This window comes from Tauraco erythrolophus, chromosome 9, assembly GCF_009769465.1.
Source record: "Tauraco erythrolophus isolate bTauEry1 chromosome 9, bTauEry1.pri, whole genome shotgun sequence".
Classification (NCBI taxonomy): Eukaryota; Metazoa; Chordata; class Aves; order Musophagiformes; family Musophagidae; genus Tauraco; species Tauraco erythrolophus.
Genome location: NC_141473.1, coordinates 31,046,219 through 31,062,989, shown reverse-complemented (window position 1 = coordinate 31,062,989; position 16,771 = coordinate 31,046,219). Strand labels below are relative to the sequence as shown.

The following is a 16,771-nucleotide window of genomic DNA, read 5'->3' as shown; positions in this document are numbered from 1 at the left end:
TGAAGCAGCCAAATACCTGAACTGCAGGTTCCTAGGGTAACAGCACATCTTGGATGAAGTGGCTGACTTCTACTTTCTCTTATGTCAATGCTGAATTATTTGTACTCTGTCTGCAGCCATGAGCCCTACCCAAGAGTAAGATCCTGTTCGAAAGAACTTGGTCCATGCCCAGAGGAGCTCGTGTGTGCAGGAAATGGTGACTCAGCTACCACATGTATGCAGAGCTGCACAGCTACTTAGGTTTCCATTTGAAGTCCTTTCTCTCTATTAATGTACGTTTTAAGTACTGTGCAAACACCCATGAAAGGCAGCGCTTTTGGAGGCACTCGCAGGGGGGTCCTGGAAAGGCTGAGACCTCCTCGCCTTGAATAGCTAAAAGCACGGGCAGCGGCAGTGCAACCCGCTCTTGCTACCCTCCAGAATAATAACTGGATCCCTTTCCCAGCTGAAAACTGCGACGGCAGGTATTAGGAGATGTTCTGCTCCGCTTCACACCTGGGGAAGGACAAAAACAAACAAAAAAAAGATCCAACGTCGAGCCGAACAACGCACGCCGGCGATTTTGCAGCCAGCGGGTTTGCAGCCGCTCCGCCGAGCCGCCAGGGGGCGCGCGGGGGCGGCGCTCTCGCGAGAGCGGCCGTTCGCGGCCGGGCAGTTGCGGGGCCACTGGGCTGAGGGAGAGAACGCCGCGCCGGTCACCGGTAAGCGCGGCCTCACCGGCGGTCGCCGCCCGCTGCGGCCGACGGCGGGGAGAAGGGGTCGGCGGGGGGCAGGGCCGGGGTCCCCCGCGGGCCGGGTTGGCGGCGGTTGCGCGCAGTGTGTGCGCGGGACACGCGCGTTACCTTGCCGCGGGGGCAGGGGGTGTCGGTAATTTCGGTGAGGGGTTTCTGCCAGCGGTCCCGGCGTCGCCACCTGCTTCAGGCCGATTGATGGGAAACGCGCGTCGCGGTTACTGAGGGGGTGATGGCTGCACCCCCGCGTGTCGCGGCGCTGCCAGGCCACGTTTCCGCGCAGGGAGTGCGGGCGGGCGCGCAAAGCCGGGGCAGCGCTGCCGGGCCCGGCGTGCCGGGTAGTGCCCGGCGTCAGCCGCAGCCGTGGGGGCCGGGCAGAGCCGCGGCCCGGTGGGAGGTGAGGTGTCCCGCCGCCAGGGCGGGCCCGGCATCCCTCTTTGGACGCGACCTAGGAGAAATCGGCTGAAAGTCGCTGGGCCGTGACTGGGCAGGTCAGTCGGGAATTAAAATACTGTAGTGGAGGGCTGACATTGGTCGAATACGAAGACATAGGGGTTTTTTACTGGTCTCGTTTTCTTCTTATGTCCGTGAGAAGTTAAGGTGCTAGCACTCCTAAAGCCATCTCACTCCTTAACTGAGAAGTCAAAATCTTTTGTCAACAGCTGCTCTTTTCAAAGCTTGCATAAGCGGTAACAGTCTGGATTAGGAACGATCAGAGAGTTGTCGTGCACAGTGTTTATTGGACGTTTGGAAAACGTAGGTTTTTAGGTAATTAGTAAGTGGTTTGAGCCAGAGCTTTCAGGGATTTTGTGAGACATTCTTGCAGCTTTAAACTTGGTATTTGTGGCTGGGGTTAAAGGGAAAAGCTGACATAGGAACAAGATTGTCTTCCATTGGGGTTTTAGGTAAGGTATGCAGTCACGGGAGAGGAAAAAAAGCTGTTAGTCATGTAAAAAATACCGTTCATAACTCTGCAATGCATAATGTTGTACTGACGGATATACAAAGAGTGTGGCAGTGCTATCTTTGGGGCCATATGCTTCAAGCAGAGCAAGGGATTTGCCAATTGTTTTCCAAAAGGTTTTAAATGAAAAAGTCTGAAAGATAATTGCGTCGTAATGTAAAATCTGTGTTAAGATAAAAGTGTGTCTTTTCCACTCTGAGATATATGCTTTAGTATTGTGTGTAATTATAGCATCTTGATTTCAGGTCTTCATATTCAATTGCTTTGTGATTGTACTTATGTGCGTGCTGTGGTATATATCAAAATGTATTTATGATGGATGGAATGTAATTATGATCATGCTTCTTGTCTCAGCTGCACTGGTGGCTTGCCACTCTCCAGAACCCAGCTTTTGTGAAGACGTGTCAGTACATGTGCTTTGTGCACTGACCGGCTCTTCCAGGGCTAAAATAGGCTGAAAAGGCAGTTTTGTGTGTTCAGGTCCGTGGCACAGATCCAGTACGGAGCAGGCAGGTAAAAAACTACCTGAATTTTAGAAAACGTATTACCTGAAACTTTTAAAATTATTATTCCTTAAGGTGTTAATTTCATCTCCTCTCTTACTCAGAACTGTAAGAGGTAATTTTTTTTCTGCATGTGGCTTGTGACTTACAAAATACAGTGGTACATATGTGTTTTGGAGTAAAATAATCCCCTGAAGAGAAGCTCAGATCAGATACTGGCTCGTGATGTTGATGCTGTACTGTATAAAACGCTTGTTATATTTGGATGCAAATGGAAATTTCTGAGATTTGGCTTGTGTACTTACAGTACTTCACTCCCTGACCACAACTCCCACGTAGCTAATTTGAGATAGTTACTTAAGAGGAACTACTGTTTCTTGGTGGGGTAAAATGGAAATGAAGAGGGATTTCAGTTCAAACAAGCCAGCTGCTTTAAAACCCCATGAAGTCAGGTCAGAGAGACCTTTTCAACAGCCTTGTCCTGCCAACTGAAAGAAGTTCCACATGTTTAACTGGAGCCTGTTGGACGTGAGGTTTTGTTCCCTTCAGAAGCTTTTCCCCAGCACAGGCTCGGCACAGCCCTCTTCTTGGGGTTATTCAACCCCCGTTTGAAATGGAAAACAATGGTCTTCCCAAGTGCAGCCGGGATGGTTGTGCTGAAAGTGAAAAGCTGGTAAAACCAGTTTTGTGCGGGCCTGTTTGCAGACTGCGTAGGCGAGGAAGGGTTGGTTGTCATTTCCTTCTCTGCTCCTCAGCCAGGTGATATTTAATTAAAATCTAAAAAAAAAAATTCGTCCAGCAGCTTCTGGTCTACAAAAGACAACAAGTATGGGAAGTAACACCTCAGGAGTGGAGGGGCAGGCAGCCTGTTTGAAGACCAGAGAGGTTGTACAGAGCACTAGAAGTAATGCTATGACCGGGAGTTTCGGCTGCAGGGTCTCTTCAGTGACCCCTCTGCAGTGAGGCCTCTGGGTGTTAACGGAAACAGCCAGTAATCTTTCTGTAAAGACTGGTAGTTATTTTGCAATTAGGAACAATAATTTTATCTTTCTGCCTCGTTTGGGCAGTTCTTTTGGTTTCATAGCTGTACCTTGTTTACTAATTGCATGCAGACATGTACGTGTGCAGGTGCTTTCCTCATCTGCACATGAAATTGTAGAAGCAAGAGTAGAGGTGATAAAAATTGCGTGTGCAAGTGTCATTTCGGTCCCTCCAGGAGCTGACCGCGTCTGAATGCTTCATTATGAGAAGGATTTCTGGAACTTTGTAGGTGCAGTGCTGGACTGGGACCCTCTCGGTGCTGGGGTGTATGTGTGGCCGCGGTGGAAGGTTTCGTGTGGCTGCTCTGTGGGCCCTTGTTGCTGCAGAAGAAACACATGCTGAATGCCTGAGCGCTCGCGTGTGCTTTGTTGCATTTATTATGTGAAAAAGGCGCATTGCCACACATCTGGCGTTGCAAGAAATAGCGGTTTCGTTGCAAAACTTTCTGGTTTTGCGGTTTAAACTGCCAGTGGGATGCTAGGAGGCACTTGGCATTTTAGACGAGAGGACGGGGGAGGTGGGGGGAGCGCGGCTTCTGGCCCTGCAGAAGCGGTTGCGGTCCGGCCCCGCGGGCGGGCTCGCTGCAGCGCGGGGCCCCGCCGGGCGCCCCCGGGGCGGCTCTGGTGCCTCCCCCGGCCCCGGCCCCTGCCGACGTGCGGCCGCGGCCGGGCGCAGTGGCGGCGGGGCGGGGCGCGGGCTGGCCGCCCCGATAAGGCGGTGGCGCTGCGGGGAGCCGGGGCGGGCGGCCCTGCGCACCGGCTCTTCCCCCTGCCGTGGTCTGGGTCGGATCGCGTCCGCGGCAGCGAGCGAGTTATTTGGAGCGGAATTCGCAGCGGGACTGACAACAGCTGCACGTGACTGTTTAACAGCGCGCTTCTGCAGAACAGAGGGTTGCAAATGGAAACAGCCTTCTAAGCAGGACGCTGCTGAGTTGCTTCCTTCGCCCGGAAAGTAAGTGCAAGTTCAGCTGATGGGGTGTGCATCCCGTGACGCAGTGTACCCGCGGTGGCATACCTCCGTGCGGTTGGAAACGGGTCGATGAAGTAGAAATTGGCAAAACCGGTGACTCTGTATTGAAACCTTGTATCCTGTTGCAGAAGTAATTTATTTTGTTACTGTTGAGCCTGAGTGTGTGGTCTCGGGTATTTCATAGCACGGAACCTGAAAATGTCTTCAACTCCTAGTGCTATTTGGTGATAATTGGGAAGCAAGGAAATAGGTGGTTACCCCTACTTGTTTTTGTTAGAGGCTTGTGGAAATTTAAAAAGAAAGGTGGATTGACTGTCGTCCTCAACTGTAATGTTAGTTTTATTGGCTAATTTTTGACAAAGCATAAGAACAGCCATTTTACAAGAGCTGGCTGGATGCATGAAAGCAGCATTCATTCTCTCTGTTTTAGAGAGAGACTCTTGCAATCAAATAAAAAACCAGAAAAGCGAGAAATGCAAGTATTTTCAGAGATCATTAGAGGAGTGTGTGTAAGTTTCTTAAATGTGACTCTGTTAGTTACTAATGAAAAGTGTGGAAAAAGTAGCATTTCTTCAGGCATTCAGCCCAGCTCCCTAGTGGCATAAATTCAGGAAACACAGAAATGGCAATGCAGCATACTTTGGACTTGGCATTTGTAGATATACAGCGTAATGTAATTTTCAGAAAACTTTTAAGTACATTATCTACTGTGTGAGTAAACATGACAATTACATGAGACTTTAGCCTTGGTTGTTATGTAAGAGTATGATGAATGAAATAATAAAGAACAACATGATATTTTTTTTTTTTACTTTTGAGCCTATGACAGCTTTTAATATGTCTAACATTCCTGTTTTCTTGGCTGAGTATATGTCTGGCTTTGCAGTAGTACTTTTAGATTACATGTGAGAGCTAGGGCTCCTGCTTACATTTTTCTGCAGGTTGTATGAGACGGTTAACAAGCAAAGTAAAATCTAAAGGTTGTTGTGAAAAGAAAGCTTACCTTTTATTGAACACCAGTAGGTGTAATACGGTGAAGATCGTGAAACCTATCAGAATTGAACCTGTGAATTAATTAGAGTATGCAAATACAAGGAAAAAACTGACATTCATAGCAGAATGGAGAACGATGTATTTTGGACATCTGCGCTCTGTCAAATTTGGTGTAGAATTAACATAAGATTAAAGTATAAATTCAAGTTCACTTCTCTTGTAGTTGTGCTCTGCAGTTCCTAGAAGATGAGATGTTATGGTGAGGCTGGGATTGAGTTGTGTGCAGGGGCTTGGTGTTGCTTCTATGCTTACTCCGTGTCTCATGGCTGGGGCCACCTGGGAGACGACAGTCCCGTGGTGTGGAGAGAACCAAGGGAGATGCAGCCTCTGCTGCTGCCTCACAGCAAACCTTGCTTTTTTTTCTGTAAACTTCCACTTGTGAACCACTCCTAGCCCTCTGCTCTCTGAAATACACAACTTACATGCGTCTTGGCTGTAGGAGGATTTTTGGGTTGCAGTTTGTACGGTCATGGGGCTTGGAAATTGGAGACTAAATAGCTGCTCAGTAACACGAGCTCTGTGGTTGTCTCATCATGTTCAATATCCTCTTTTCAGTGCCCTCCAGAGAGGTGGTAAAATCTATGAAATATTTAGATTGGCACATGTGTACACTGTAATTAATTCTTCTGGGCATTTCTGTAGCTGCCATTGCAGAAGACTTGCTTTAAATAGAATGTTTACTATGAATCTTTACTTAGTGTTTTAGGAACCACATGAAACTAACATGAGAATTTGAAACTCTTTGGTAACAGAATACCCACTGTTTAGAAAAAATGCTTATATTGATGCTTCCTATTTTTACTAAAAATCCGTATTTAGCTTTTTTCCCTTACTTGCAGAATCCTTACCAGTGTAACTTGTGTAGAAATTTTGTATCTGAGCCTGTTTTACTGGAGGATAAGCTGAAGCTCATTAAGTTACCATGGCTCTGACCATGACAAAAATAATGGGCAGCTGCTATAAGTTTTGGCCTTTCCAGCTCAGTGGAGAGTGATCTATGTATCAACACTTGTTTTTTTCAGTTGATCAACCTATATTAGAATGTTCTCATTTATGGAGCCAGCTCATTTGCCTGCAGCTGAAAAAAAGGGTGATTGAAACAGTTCCTGCCCCTTGCTAGGCCATTCTGCCCCAGCTGCAGCAGAGCTGCTGAGCCTTGCTGGAATCAGCCCTCAGCTGCTGGAGTTTGCTGGCTAGACATAAAAGCCAGAGGAAGGTGAATGGCAGGGGAGGATTGCCTAAGCTCCTGTGGTTGAAGCTGTTGTCAAATATCGTTGGTTTTCCTGTGATTGTGCAAATTCCGTAGGCGGAGGAGTTTGAGAGACCATTGGAGAAAGCTTTATCTACATTTAGAAAAACTTGCATTGGTGTAGGGCGGGTTTTTTGTTCACCTTTATAGTGAAGTAGAGCCAATGGTTCTTCATATGATGCCCTTCCTCTTCCATTAAAGAAGAATAGAAATTATTAAGAAATATTTTTTTCATTGTGTTTTAGGAACAGTTCAAAAATGAGTCCACCACAAGATAGAAGTAGAAATTCCTGCACAAGTGAGCCTCTGGCAAAGTGCCTTCAAGCAAAGAAGGACTTGGAAACAGCTATATCTGGAATTGTCAAAGCTGAACAACAAATTAAAGAGAACTGGCAAGAGGTAATTTTAAATTATTTTTAAAAATGTTTTAATAACTAACATGACTTTAATGACAGTTTTTATTATTTCAGAGTACTTTCTATTATGATGATGATCTGAAATTTTCCTAGAGACTTGCGAGCATCTCACAGTGTAATTTGGACATGCTCTTGGTAAAGGTGTTCCTGTGTGACTAGCTTAGACACACAGAATTTACTAAAGCTGTTGGTGGAAATGGAATAGAGAGATATTGTAAATAACATTGTTCTTTGATACTTCTTTAAAGGTAGCCTTGGAACTTTCACTGACTTGAGTCATGTGGTGCTGTGGGTGACTGTGGTTAACTTTTGAGAAATAAATTGCTCAAAAAATACCGCTTGTCCGTGACAAATATTATTTTGTAATCAGTGCAGCATGTGCTTGTTCATACTCTTTGGCAGATGTTCTAGAAACAGTACGTGTTACCTTACAGGTAAAAGCCAAGATTCACAGCCACATAAGCCGCCACCTGGAATGCCTGCGCAGCCGCGAAGTGTGGCTGTTTGAGCAGGTGGATCTCATTCAGCAGCTGAAGGAGGAGGCGCTGCAGCAGCAGGCACAGCAGCTCTATTGGGTAAGATCTGGTTGTAAATTGTTGCGCTGGCATTTCTAAGTAAACTTTGTCCTTGCAAGTATTTTCTCTATTTTCATCTTAGAAACCGAAACAATAAACATGTGTTTTGCCTTCCATGCAGTACCTGGGACAATTCAATTGCCTTATTCATCAGCTGGAACGCTCCTATAGTAACGAACTGGCAAAACAGATTTCAGTTTGCCTGGAGAGGTAAATGTATTTCACGATGCAGGTTAACGCAGTTGGTATTTATTTTGACTTATGAATTTAATCTGATTTTTTTATTATGATAGAACTAATAATAGATCTAACTCACTGTTTCCACATTTTTAATGGTTCCTAGAAATAAGATCTTTAAAGCAGTCTGAGATATGATTTCTCTCATCTTTTTTATCTTAAATCAAAAAAAAAAAACAGGACTAAAATGAGCAGTGGAAGTACTCATTTGTGCAGATTATTTCAATTATTAGTTGTTCATGGCAACTGAAGTAAGAAAGAGAAAATTACGTGCTAGCTATTTATTCTTTTCTTAGTTCGCAGATAGGCATCTCTTTATTTTTATGCAAGTATTAGAAGTCTTTCTGTTACCTAATTAGTGCCAAGTCACTTTGGAAGCCTTTTTATGAAATAATGGATTGATTCCTGAAACATGATGGCCAAAGAAGATTGTAACTTTTTTTTTTTCCTTTTCTGTAACTATCCTCTTACTCTTTCAGACTGGGAAGTCTTACCCTTAAACCAGAGGAGTCTTCCATCCTGAATTTTGAGGCTGACACATCTTACCTTCGCCAGGCTATTACCTCATTTGGTTCAATTAAAACGATGGTAAGCACCAAGACTTTCCTGGGTTGGAATATTTGAAAAAAAATCTTTTTTTGAGGCAGTAGTGCGATACATTCCAAGTGATTTTTCTACTTTTAGTTATAGCTTGAATGGATCTTGTGTACGAGTCTTATAGTTTTAGCCGTACAATAAATACACAGTGGTTTATTAACTATTGCGTGTAGTTCTGATTTTGACTGAGCTTAGATCTAGTTACCTACATGGTATTTTAATATATTTTGGCTGAGACTAAGGGAATGATGATTATATTCTTACTCTGTATATCTTACATAAAATTTATGTTATGGTTTTATTTAGATATTAATAGTTACACATCACAGAAGATTTTCAGTGCCGTAAATATTTTGGCATTATTATGTAAGCAGCGTATCTCCTGTATTATTGGAGATAATTCTTTTAAAGAAAGCAGACTGAAGGTAGTATTTTTATAGCAAATCTTTCTCCATTCTGTTTTTAAATGTTGAGAAAATTTTTAGTGACTAAGAACTGACCAGCTGTAACTGAGCTTTACTTCTGCTTTATTGTAGAATTCATCCTAGAAACTGGACAAAATTGAGATTTAAATTAACTTTCACTTTTCTTTCCTTATAGCAAACCTCAGAGAGAGAGAATACTTCTCCCTGGTTCCCAGGGCAGAGTTGTGCCCTAATAAACTGTGAGCAGGTAAGATTAAGACTTGTGTGTGTGAACGTTTAATTGTATTAAAGGGAAAAGGAGAACTCAAGCACGATATGTTAGCTTGCTTGAGTAATGACTTCTGTTCGTTTAAGATGTTTGAGTAACCAGAACAGTCGCTGTGGTGAGCGTTAGTAATCCGATGTTCTAGCTGCTCCAGGAGCAGACGTGCGAGAACATAGTATGAAAGTGAATTTGGAGTGTGACCATCAGTCAGAATTTTTTTAATTGAATATTCCTTGAAGTTGTCAAGTCATGACTCAGAATTATCCGATTCCTTTTAATGCAGAAATTCATGGGAAATCTTATGTTGGGCTCTGCACAGAAACAGCGTCAGTGAAGGAGGGTAGCAAATGAGTAACTGGAATGGTGGTCAGGAGCAGGGTTATGGCTGGGTTATGCGTATCAGAACTGTGCGTTGTAGAAGTTGTCACTTCTCTTTCTTGTCATTTGCTCTCTGAAGAATCCGTGAACACAAAACATACCTACCAGTGTAGTGGCTTAAAGTTGTACAGGTGATTGAAGATTTACTTTTTCCTTCATTAGAGAAGGGACTGTTTTTTCTTCTGGTTCAGAAATACTAATGCACATTGAATGCCTGTTTTGATGTTCACCGTAGATTACCTCAGCGATTAGACTTTCTCATAACCAAGAACATTCTTTCTCAGCAGAAAACATTGTGTGGGACAGTGAGTGCCTCGCTTGCTGACTGGTTACTTGGAAGCAGACCTGTGGGTGCTTGCCAGGCTCCATATATTCCCAGCACCAATCTTGAAGAATGGGTTACGCAAAAATGTGTGTCGGAGCCCAGCCAGGTAAGCCCTTTGTGGGTTTACTGACCTGGTTTTCAATAAAGGGGAAAACACAGTATCTGATTGCAGGTGGAATATGGTGGGAATTAAACCTTCTGTAATTCTCTTCACTCTGCCTCATGTTCAACTGATACTTTTGCAGTTACTGTCAGAATGCTCCAAGCTGGAACTGCAAACAGCTACTGAACATTGTCTTTTAGTGTTAATAGATGCATTTCAATGTGTCTTTATCAGGATTTAAATTCTGCCAAAGTGTGTTATTTTGAGCAAGCCTGGGGAAATCTGAAAGATTTGGAAAACTGGCTCCTGCAGAATCAACAGCGTGATGTTGCTGGGAAGGTAGACGCCCTGGGACGCAAGGACTCCACCTCTACTTTCAACTCTTCCGCTGTTGAGAAGGTGGAGGAATTGAAATCCCTTGGACAAGAAGAGATGGACCTTTCTGACTGGCTGCTTACTCCTGACCCAGCAAATGGAAGTAGTGCTTCAGATGAGAAATGCAAGTATGAATTCAAACCTTTTAGGGAAGAATTTAATTCGAATGATTGGCTCCTCAAAGCTGAAACATGTACCAGTTGTTGCGGCAGCCAGATCAAAAGTGTGGAAATTGAGAACCTGGGAAATCTGAAGTGCCTGAATGAGCATCTTGATGGAAAGAAATCACCCACTACATATCCTGTAAATGCTTGGCTGCTTCAGCATCCCCAGGCCCCATTTAAGGTGGAAGAAGTGTGCAAAGCTAACGAGCTGTGTGCCAGCTTTTCAGAGTGTGTGTGTGATGAAAACTGTGGAAAAGAGGCTCTGTGTAAATGGCTTCTGAAGAAAGAAGGGAAGGATAAAAATGGAGTTGCAGTCAGCCAGAAAGAAGTAGCAAGTGCTGAGCATGAGAAGACCAAGTCTGCTGCCAGTACCTGGCTTAACCTTGCACAGCAGCTCACAGGGGAACCCGTTAGCGCAGAGAAAGCGGATTATTCCGCAGAGATCGCGGAACCCCTAAAAGTGTTGCTCGAAAGGCCTCTGACAAGCTGGCTGGCCAAGTCTGAGCACAACACAGAAAGCGCAGAAGAAAAGGCGAGCAGGGAAAAAGCAGATAATAATTTCAAGAGTCCTTTCCTAGACCTCTTGGCTCCATTCCACCTGCCCTTGAACGTAAACAGTTGGGTGTTGACTTCGAACAACCTAGGAAACGCTAACCAGCCTCCAGCGGAAGATAAGTGGCTTCTACGCAAGAAAGCACAAGTGAGCATGAGTTTTTGTTACTGCTGTGTCTTGAGTGGGCTGCGTTTATCGTTTTACTGAATTTAATGCCTGTCTTCTAAATTCATAGCTCTTCTGGGAAATACTGATAGACCATGTTTAGTTTTCGTAGCTCTTTTAATGTTTTCAGTGATTATTACTTAGATACTTAAGTGGGTGAGGCCAGCATTTAACACAAAACAAGTTATGTTTTACTAAATGAAGAAAGTATTAATCCCCAATTTTCTTTTTGAGCGCACTTGATAGAATTTGAAGATGCATCAGAACATATTGATGTTTGGAGATCAGTAATTACGGTGACTTCTCTTTCAGGACTTTGGCCTTCCTACAGTTTGTGACCTTTTTGCCTGTATGAAACTCAGTGGAGATAAAGAAAAATGGCTGTATCGGACTCCTTTACAGGTGGGTTGCACAGAGTGTATTAGAACAGCTGGGCCCAGACGTGACTCAGGGGTACACAGTACAGATGCTGGCAGCAAACTGTCGTCTTCAGAGTTCTGTATATGTAATGTTTAACAGCATTGTGATTTTTTCTTTTCTCCCTGCATACCTTTTGAACAGCTTGGACTGTTCTACTTTTTCATTATTCCTCCTCTTTGATCACAGCCAGGGAGGGGATTACTTACGTTCTGGAGTAAATCACTCTTCAGCTGATTGGCACTTGGTAAAATCTTGGTAACTTCTACTGTAACTAGAACGTGCGATTAATGTCTAAATTTCCAGGCAGCTTCTTTCTTATCTCAGTAACATATTTACAGCTGATGTCATGTTTTTCCTTTCTGCCGAGGCAACTCTTTATCGTTGTTTTTGAAGTTCATGATAGAAGTCCTCCTTAGGAGGCATACTTCAAACCCTAAAAGGCAAGATACTCAGTTCTAGCAAGTATTTTAGTATGTTGTGGGGTTTTTTTCTCCAAGGTGTCTTATACACGTCTTTTTCCAAAAGTGTTGCTTTCTGTTTATCTCAAAGACAATAACTCCATTTTAAATTTGTTTAGATGTGAAGAACTGGAAGCATCCAAGTCGTCCCCCTCCCGCTGATCAATCGCACATCACGCTGAGTGACTGCAGACAGCTGAATTCTTGTGTTTGTGTTTGGCCATCTGCTTTTTCTTCTAAAATTATAACAAAAAGAAAAAATACTCATATAACAGAGTTATGGTGCAGAAGAAGATACCTTTTTATGATTAATTCTGAAATGTAAACCCACTGGGCATAAGCAATCTGATGCTATAGAGGTGTTAGTAAACTTGTATCTGTTATGGGACTATGTGAATCTTCTTTAATGGGTTGTCACTTGAAGTATGTTAAAGCAAAATCTCTCTGGTGCTGTGAAACGTCCACCTTTGGCAGTGACTTTCCAAGCGTTGCTGTTCCTTTCAGCTGCTACAACTTTGTCATGAGTTGGGTTCCAGTTTAGTGGGATTGCAAGATAACTTAGGCTGTATTTGGAAGCAACTTCTTTTATTGAGCTGTTGCTAATTTTTAAAGGTTTCATTTGCATCTTGTATTGGTGCATGTATAGTCTCGATTTTGAAAAAGACATGAATTTATGGGACCTGACACATGACGGGAGTATTGGTCACTTAGTTTTGAATGAGAACTTTTCTTGCAAATTTTTGACCCATTCATAGAACAGGTAATTTTCATGCATCGGTAGATCAGATCCTACCATGTCCCCAGCATTTAATAACTATTGAATCTCACTGAAAAAGCTGTAAGATGAAATCTGTATAATTTTCTGCTAGTTTTAGATAATTCATAATGAACTTTTATTGACTAAACCACTGGAAAGCAGGCATCTTAGCCACATAATATTTAAAGGTAATATTTGGGGGATTTGATGCCTTCTCATCAGATTAATGTTGTGCTGTTTAATTGGCAAACACTAACTTGGCAAACTGCGTGGCTCCCACTGATCCATTTTAAAGATACATAAGCTGTGGATTTCCATGTCGTTAAGCATCTGAAAGTGGGGTCGAGTAACTCCGATCGCTGTAGCTGTGGACATAATATGAGCAATACCTCTTCAGGTGTTCAGTGTTTTTGAGCCTGTAGGAAGGAGTGCGGAGATGTCAGATGGAAACGTGGATCACGCCTGTCAGCTTGCATGAAAAACTGTGAGGTTACATAGTCTTTGGTGCAGCTTCTGCTCACTTAACAAATTGCTCTTAACGACTATAACGATAGCCTCCCCTTCTCCCCATCCCTGCAGCCCGCCTGGGAATAAAAGTGATTTCAGTTCTTCACGACACTGTAGAAAAGAAATTATTAGCAAGATCCAACCTTGGTATCGCTTTGCAGTGTGAACACATCCCCGTCTGATAGGACCTGTGCATTTAGTTAAAAATATTTTTTTGTCTGAGAGGGGGATGGTGCACATCTGAAACCAGAGCCCAAAGGACTAAACGTCAGTGGACCACTTGAGGCTTTTGTACTTTCATAGCTGGGGCTTTCTGCTGGAAGCAGAAAGATGTTTCTGAAGTTCACTTTCCCTTTTTAACGTGTCCTTGTTGCTGCATGGGAAGACTGCACTGTGACCAACTCCAGTGAATAGTCTGATTTGATAGCAGTTAGCCTAATGAAGATGACTGATGTGCAGCCCACCTCTTACAATTCCTTGTAGTTGTCACTGTGTGCTACTTTGTCAGTTCTTTATGAGCCTTTAAAACTTGGGGGTATGTATTCCTTTCCTTACTCGACTGACTTGTTATCACTAATTGATATTTATGTAAAACATTGATTAGTCTTTTCCATTAAAAAAATAACTGCAACCAAAGGGTGTGGTACGTCTCCTTTGCAAAGAGGGTTAACAAAACGCTGAGACGCGTTGCCTAGTTAACTTGTTTGGATGCTGCTGCTGCTGCGCTTCCATCCCTGTGTAGGATTCATAAGCTGTAGTTGGTTATTTCACCACTCCGTGCAGTTGTGCGGAGCAGTGCTGTCAAAGCCAGGTGCCAGGGGCAGACCCAGTGGGTAACTGCTGTCAGTCACTGCACTGCCACACAGGCCCCTGGGCAGATGGCTGGCATGTCTAATTCACCTGGCCTTTCCTCAGCTGCTGTGACAAACAGAGATTTAAACCAAAGTACATGTTTGTTTCTTATCACTCAAGTAATTAAGGAGGATTTATGGATTTCAGTAGCTTGCAGTCCTCTTCTCCCATGGCTGTAGCACATCTCTGGTCTGGCTGCACAATGGAAGTTAGTTCCTTTCTGGCTCTTCTGTTCTCCTGGTTTTTGAACATCAGACTCGCTGCGTGTTTTGTTCCTCCTTTGAGGATTTTCCATTCCTTTAAACTCCGGGCTGCCTTGTACCATTAAGAGAACATTCTCATGAGACAGCATGCAGCTGGGCCTGGCAGCCTTTCGGCCACGCTACCTCAAATTTCATGTGTGGGTGTGCACACACACTTTTTCTAACTGGATTAGAGGTTCTTTGTTAGAAGCAGCCACAAGCAGAACTTCAAATGTATCCTGAATGTTTAGCTTTCGAAGACAGGGAAAAAAATACAAAGAAGCCTGAGTAGTGGGAGCAGAGAACACTATTTGTGGCTTCTCAAACATTTGGAGAGCTTTCTTAGAAAAACCCAGGATTATCAGATTGGTGCTTGTACTGAGGAATGCTTAATTCCACTTCTCTCCCTCCCTGTGGAGCTGGAGCAGTTACCTCCCACTTCTCCCTTAGCTGAGTTTCTGTAAGCAATGAATCCTCCTAACTTGCTTCTGTGCTAAATAACTGAAATGCTTTGTGGTCACATAACTTATGCACTGGTAAAGTATGGAGCTTTACGGCTAATTTCAACTGGGAGGCTCTTCACAAGCTGAGAGTGGGCCTAGTGAATGCCCATTACATCCCTGCCCCCGAGAGCCGCTGCAGGCAGCAGGGGAAGGTGCCCGGGAATTCAGAGAGTGGAGGAGAGGGGAAGGGCCAGGGCTTGGCAGGCTGCGGTACGGACTAGGCGAGCCAAGAAAGCAAACTGCCCTTTCCTCGATTAGACACACGTGGAGCCTGGGGAAATCCTTCACAAAGGCGCGCGTCAACGCGACTGCAGAGCCTTGTAAGCGAAGGAGCAGGAGAGCACTTCCCTCACGAGTACCTACCTGAAGCAGGGCTGCTTGCAGGCTGCTGGGGCACCAGGCTGCTCCACTCCTCCGACTCCAACTTGCTGTGATGCAGGTCAGGCAGCTGTGCTCACAGGACAGGGAGAGAAGGCAGCCGATGTCGGGGGAAGAGATACCCGATGGGAACGCAGGATGCTGTCAAACTCCCAAAAAGGCTGCAGTACCCTTTGGTGTGCCTGGCATTCAACAGCACGGGCCAATACTCTCGAGTACACAAAGCTCCATTTAAAACATACCAATTTCCTAAGCATTCTCCCTCCTTTTTCAGGACCAGGTTAGGTCAGAGGAAACAAGGAACGACCACTGAATCATTTTTTCTGCCCTAGCACACATTTCCCTGTTTTCAGAAGCAGCTTCTGCTTCATAGAGGAAGTTGGAGATTCCTACCACATGACTCGTCATTTTTCAACAAATTGCCCCAACTGTAAGAGAAGTCACTTGCTGACAAGGAATGGTGGCAGTGGTTTGCCTTTCTCTGTTCCAGACTTCGCAAAAATGGCTTTACAAGACTCCAAAAGCTTTACCTGTTAGCCTCAGCCTCCCTCACCTGCTGCCACAGCATGGAAAGCTGTCTGTCTCATCGATCAGCAAAACTAGATGCCGTGACCGGCACTGCAAGAGGATAAACCACGGCTCTTTGAGGTGGCCAAGGTCTCCCATGCTCGCGTTTATGTAACACTGCATGGGAGGACTATAACTCGTTCACCAAAACCTGTTTGTAATTTGGTTTTACTTCCTTTTATTCCTACTGAACTCAGAAATACTTTTGGTCACAGCTTTAAGTAGCAACTTTGTACTGATTGTTGGCCATTAAATTGTGAACACCGTTAAGTCTTGACACAGAACATCTTTATGATGTTCTCTGTATCCCATGCTTGGAATTCACCTCCCTCACTGCTGCCTCAGTGTCAGGTGCATTTCATAGCTCAAGCTATGGATCACTCCACGTACAAACAGGTTATAAACCAAAGCTTTTAATAGCCCTAGAAACAAAGCTATTTCAGAAAAACGCACTCAGTTCTGCCTCTGAGGCAAGCAATTCTAGGAAATTTGAGGTCATTGCACACCAGATAACATGCTAAGTTGTGTCAAGAGCCAGCGTAGCCTTAAGGTTGTGGCAACTTTGAGCTTACAAAAGCTTGTTCTTGTGTTATCTCCAGTGCACCTAAAGGAGGAAAGCTGTTGAGCTTCACAACTTTCCCACTTCAATCAGGGACAGAGAGCTCCTGGGTCATATTTCAGTCCTGAAAGACTCTAGGAAAACTAAAAGACCATTGCAAAGTTCCTGACACTTGAAAAAGCAACCTTCACCCACCATCAGCCCCCAAAGCAGCTATCAGTCCTTCACCCAGAATTGTTAAGTGTGTATGTCCTGCTAACGGCATGAAACACGGGCGGGGAGGAACTCACCGATGCCAATGGGTAGAGAAAAAGCAGCTCAGGAAGAAAGCTCACGCCTTTCCCTATGTCCCACCCAACAGCACTGGGCAGCTGGTGCCTATTGCACCTTTCTGCAGCCTGTGAGTAGGACAGTTTCTTCGGTGGCACGGCCCTCAAAAA

The 16,771-nt window shown here is 44.3% G+C and overlaps 1 protein-coding gene across 5 annotated transcripts; it reads left to right on the top strand.

Moving 5' to 3' along the window:
• Positions 1–653: 653 nt before the first annotated feature.
• NCOA4 (nuclear receptor coactivator 4) lies at positions 654–13,860 on the top strand. Of its 5 annotated transcripts, none has more exons than XM_086616310.1 (10): positions 3,986–4,190; positions 6,756–6,909; positions 7,361–7,501; positions 7,623–7,711; positions 8,218–8,326; positions 8,936–9,007; positions 9,691–9,834; positions 10,066–11,070; positions 11,401–11,490; positions 12,086–13,860. In XM_086616310.1, exons 2-10 carry the CDS (start codon positions 6,769–6,771, stop codon positions 12,089–12,091), a joined length of 1,797 nt encoding a protein of 598 aa, XP_086472436.1. In that variant the 5' UTR covers positions 3,986–4,190; positions 6,756–6,768; the 3' UTR covers positions 12,092–13,860. The 5 variants fall into 5 exon arrangements, with proteins under 5 accessions (XP_086472433.1, XP_086472434.1, XP_086472436.1 ...); XM_086616309.1 differs by having other exon boundaries at positions 9,688–9,834; XM_086616307.1 differs by lacking the exons at positions 3,986–4,190; positions 12,086–13,860 and adding an exon at positions 654–701 and having other exon boundaries at positions 9,688–9,834; positions 11,401–12,079.
• The last annotated feature ends 2,911 nt before the right edge of the window (positions 13,861–16,771 follow it).